The sequence below is a fragment of the Pezoporus occidentalis genome, unplaced genomic scaffold (assembly GCF_034315485.1).
Source record: "Pezoporus occidentalis ecotype Australia unplaced genomic scaffold, CSIRO_AGI_Poc_V1 ctg1769, whole genome shotgun sequence".
NCBI classification, from domain to species: Eukaryota; Metazoa; Chordata; class Aves; order Psittaciformes; family Psittacidae; genus Pezoporus; species Pezoporus occidentalis.
In genome coordinates, this window is record NW_026913606.1 from 1 (window position 1) to 5049 (window position 5049).

Consider the following 5049-nt stretch of genomic DNA (forward strand, 5'->3'; position numbering starts at 1 on the left):
GGCCCATGCCTGCACCTCTTTCCCTTCAGGCTGTTGACCCCCATCTTGCTTTCCCACCTAGCTCTCACCTGGCATTTCTGTACCTTCAGTCCCATCTCTGCACCCATCGCTGTCTGTTCCTTGAAACACAAAGCCATGGGCTGAGCCAGACTTCCTCTGGGTGACCTCTTGCACCACAAGTCCACCTTTTGAGAGACATTTCTCTTTCCTAACTTTGAGTCTGAACCTTCCAGGCTGCACTTTGTAGAGGTTTCCTTCTCTTCCTGCTAGCAAGAAAACCTCCATCATCTCTGCAGCCACATTTCAAGTAGTTGTAGGCTGCTACTATAGTGTCAATTCAGGAGATGCATTGAATATCCCTCAGCAAGCTGATCTAAAGGAGGCTTCTAGAGGAATGGGTGATGCCATCAGTATAGAGAACTAAGCACCATGGGAGAGCAGTGGGAAAAGGCAATGGTCTGGATTGAGAACTTCTTGGCAAGAGCCAAAAGGAAAGGTGGTGTCCTTGGGTGCAAGGTACCCCATGCTCTGGGGACAGGGCACCTCATCTGGGACAGCTTCCTGCCTGTAGCACCCTCTCTGCTGCACACACCCCGCTCTCTGCCCGCACTCACAAGTGTCTCACAGAAGCTTTGCACCTCCCCTGCAGCAGCGACACCTCACTGCAGGAGGTTCCTGCATTCCCCAGGCTCAGGGATGGATCCTGCATTCCAGGCAAGTTTGGGTAGTGCAGGAGAGGGAGACAGGAAGGTGGGCTCATGGGGCATGATGAGCAGCGTTCAGGCACCCCCAGCAGTGGGCATTCCCCATGTGCCACGCTGAGGCATGTTCCCATGAGGGAAAGTTCTCAGATAGCCTCTGGTTTGTCCAGGGCCTGCAGCCACACTCCAGGAACACCTACTCCTCCTCCACCTACAGACACCAACTGCTCTCCATTGCTGGGCTCCGTCCTGCTTGTAAGGATTTGTTAAAGCCCTGAACCATCACCTTGCTTCTTGCTGACTTCCCTCCACCCTCTCTCACCTCCCTACACACTGCTCATTGCCACCAGTAACTAACTGAAGAGTTAAGAAGCTCTCAAGGCTTTCCTCAGGGGCTGACCATGTTTCTCCATTCACCATTGATGGATCCATTGAGTGCCAGGTGTGAGGTTCCTGCAGAGGCAGAGATGCCCCTGGGCAGAGCCCTGCTGCCGGGAGGGGTGTGCAGGGCAGAGCTGAGCACACAGCCCATGGCATGGGCTCTGGGAGCACTGAGAGGGAGCAGAGCTGGGCACAGAGCAGCAGCTCCTGGCAGGGACAGCTCCAGGCAGCAGAGATATGGGGGAAAGTGCAGCCCAGCCCTGGGGAGGGTGCGTTCAGGCAGCTCTCTTGGGGTCTGCCACTGGAGGTGGCTGCTGGCCATGCTCTGCTGGGCACAGTCCTTTGCTTCTCCCCATGAGAGCTCCGTGATCTGCCCTTTGAAACCGTGCTCCCCTGCTTTCAGCACAGGACAGGTGTTTGTGGGGGTTCTTAAGATCACTTTGTGTGTGAAGGCATCATACACAAGTGTTGTAAGCACAGGGCAAATGGGAAAGGACTGATGGACACTGCAGCCCTCCTTGCTCTGCACTAAGCTACAAGGAGCTGAGAACTTCTCCCTGTTTCAATATTGTTCTGATTTTCTGTCATACAAAGAATGTTTTATAGCCCCCCCCCCCCCCCCAAAAAAAAAAAAAAACAACACCTCAGCAGTGTTATGCCAGTAAATAAATAACACAGTCCAAATGACTCTAAGGCCGTGCTGAGCCTCTCTTGTGCAGCCCAGACTCACTTGAGTCATGAGTACAAGTAGTGAACTTTACAATGAAGTTGGATTTCATCTGTCATCCCTTGTGAGCATCAGAGGTGGACAAAGCATTGCTTCAGAGCAAAGCTGACTCCCATCCAACCTGGCCTTGAACACTGCCAGGGATGGGGCAGACACAGCTTCTCTGGGCACCCTGTGCCAGTGTCCCACCACTCTCAAAGGGAACAACTTCATCTGAATGTCCAAGCTAAATCTCCCTTTTTTCAGCTTAAAGCCATTCCCCCTTGTTCTGTCACTGCAGGCCCTTGCAAAAACCCCTCTCCAGATTTCTTGTAGGCCCTGCTTAGATATGGAGAGATTGCTAAGATATCTCCCTGGAGCCTTCTCTTCTCCAGGCTGAACATCCACATCTCTCAGCCTGTTTCCATTGGAGATGTGCTCCAGCCCTTAGAGCATCTTTGTGACCCTTCATAAGCCCATCATTGTAGGATCAGAAGTGAACAGGGGTTGGAAGGGACCCCAGGAGGTCGCAAGTCGAACCCACCAGTAACAGGGTCAGAGCAAGTGGTTCAAGGCTTGATTCAGGCTGAGCTGGAAATCCCCAAGGCCAGAGACTGCACAGCCTCTCTGGGTGACCTGATGCAGCACTTGCCTGAGCCTATGGGAACAAGGTTTCCTTCTGTCCTGCCTGAACCTCTCCTCTGTCACTATCCCCCACTGCCTTTTGTCCTCCCACCAGGCACCATGGTGAGGAGCCTGGCTCTGTATTCTCCATGTCCTCCTTGCCGCTACAGGCAGCCAGTCCCCAACAGCCTTCCCTTCCCAAGATCTCAGGTCCCCATCAGCCTTCCCTTCTCCAGGCTGGACAAGCCCAGCTCCCCCAGCCTCTCCCCACAGGCACCGTGTTCCTATCCCTGCCTGTCCTGAGCGCCCACTGATAAACCCACTCCTGAACTGGGGATCTGAAACCTCTATGGAGGATCCCAGATCATCCCTTCCCTTGTTCTCTTGCCGTGCTCCTGCTCATACATCCCGCTATGCTGCTATCCTCCCTTGCTGCCAGGGCACACACTGCCTCCTGTCCAACTCCTGCCTACCCAGACCTTTCCCATGGGCTGTTCTCAGCCATGCAGCCCCAGCCTGTGCCATTGCAGGGGAGCTCCCTGCAGGGACCCCTGTGTCCTCTGCTCCCCTGCCCAGGACACCCTGAGAGCTCTGCAGCCCCCCCATGCCATCCCATCTCCCCACACCAGCACAACAGCCCCGGCCCTTGGGCTCCCCAAGAGCTCTTCCTGCTGCAGGCACAGAGCAGCCATCCCAGAGCTGGAGCAGCCAGAAAGCTGCTTTCATTCCCCTTCATTCCTGCCATGTGAGGACATATCACAGAGAAGAAGTTGCTGCAGGACCATTTATTTCCCTTAAATACAATCAGAGACCAGAGTGACACAAAGTCTGTGGGTCACACAACACGAGTGGCAACTTAATTAGGAGATGAAAACTGACATTTCTATGAAGACAACATCATCACAAATTGAAATAGGAAAACAAATGTAAAGCAGGAAAGACAGACATGGCCTGTCATGACCTACACTGGAAGCCCTTTCCAGGGTAAAGCAAGCAGCGTATATCTGCTGAAACACATCTGGTCACCAGCTTCCTCACAGCATCCTTGAGCTCCTGGTTCCTCAGGCTGTAGATGAGGGGGTTCACTGCTGGAGGCACCACCGAGTACAGCACTGACACCACCAGATCCAGGGATGGGGAGGAGATGGAGGGGGGTTTCAAGTAGGCAAAGACAAAGAGGGAAAGTACGGCCAGGTGAGGGAGGCACGTGGAAAAGGCTTTGTGGCGTCCCTGCTCAGAGGGCATCCTCAGCACGGCCCTGAAGATCTGCACATAGGACCCCACAATGAAAACAAAACAGCCAACAGCAATCAGGACACCAACCACAAGAAGCCCAACTTCCCTGAGGTAGGAGTGTGAGCAGGAGAGCTTGAGGATCTGGGGGATTTCACAGAAGAACTGCTCCACAGCATTGCCTCGGCACAGGGGCAGTGAAAATGTATTGGCTGTGTGCAGCAGAGCAGTGAGAAAGCCACTGCCCCAGGCAGCTGCTGCCATGTGGACACAAGCTCTGCTGCCCAGGAGGGTCCCATAGTGCAGGGGCTTGCAGATGGCCACGTAGCGGTCGTAGGACATGACAGTGAGGAGAAAATACTCTGCTGAGATGAAAAAGGCAAAGAAAAAGAGCTGTGCAGCACAACCTGTGTAGGAGATGGCCCTGGTGTCCCAGAGGGAATTGGCCATGGATTTGGGGACAGTGGTGGAGATGCAGCCCAGGTCCAGCAGGGAGAGGTTGAGGAGGAAGAAGTACATGGGGGTGTGGAGGCGCTGGTCGCAGGCTGTGCTGGTGATGATGAGGCCGTTGCCCAGGAGCGCAGCCAGGGAGATGCCCAGGAAGAGCCAGAAGTGGCAGAGCTGCAGCTCCCGCGTGTGTGCGAATGGCAGGAGGAGGAACTGGGTGATGGAGCTGCCGTTGGACATCTGCTGCCTCTGGGCATGGGGCACCGTCAGAGGAGAAAAAGGCAGTGACAGGTTAGGACAGGAGGGATGTCAGATACAGAAGTTCAGTTTACACATTCACAACTGAGCACATTTTAGCAGGAGAGGAGAGGTTCAGCGTCGTCGCCAGTCATGTCATTACACTGCTGAGGCTTCTTCCTAGGTACAATCAGAAGAGCATTGCATCAGGCAAAAAGTCTCAGTTCTTTGCAGAACCAAGAGAGCTGCAGTGTCCATCAGTCCTCTCCCACTTGCCCTGTGCTCAAACTTGCACTGCCTGTAAGGTGCCTTCACACACATTGATCTTAAGAACTCCCACAAACATCTGTCCTGTGCTGAGACCAGGGGAGAACGGTTTCAAAGGACAGTCCACAGAGCTCTCACGCTGAGAAGCAAAGGGCTGTGGGCAGCAGAGCACGGCCAGCAGCCACCTCCAGTGGCAGACCCCAAGAGAGCTGCCTGAACGCACCCTCCCCAGGGCTGGGCTGCACTTTCCCCCCACTCCCTGCCCATCCATATCTCTGCTGCCTGGAGCTGTCCCTGCCAGGAGCTGCTGCTCTGTGCCCAGCTCTGCTCCCTCTCAGTGCTCCCAGAGCCCATGCCATGGGCTGTGTGCTCAGCTCTGCCCTGCACACTCCTCCCAGCATCAGGACTCTGCCCAGGGTTCATCTCTGCCTGTGCAGGGGCTCAGGAGCAGCT

At 54.8% G+C, this 5049-nt stretch overlaps 1 protein-coding gene across 1 annotated transcript; it reads right to left on the reverse strand.

The window, feature by feature from the left end:
* Positions 1–3253: 3253 nt before the first annotated feature.
* LOC134161610 (olfactory receptor 14C36-like) lies at positions 3254–4570 on the reverse strand. Its single transcript, XM_062614619.1, has one exon. It carries the CDS (start codon positions 4330–4332, stop codon positions 3367–3369), a length of 966 nt encoding a protein of 321 aa, XP_062470603.1. The 5' UTR covers positions 4333–4570; the 3' UTR covers positions 3254–3366.
* Positions 4571–5049: the final 479 nt, after the last annotated feature.

Excerpts from the sequence above, each read along its gene's own strand:
- LOC134161610 (XM_062614619.1), bottom strand. The coding sequence starts at position 4,332 with ATGTCCAACGGCAGCTCCATCACCCAGTTCCTCCTCCTGCCATTCGCA.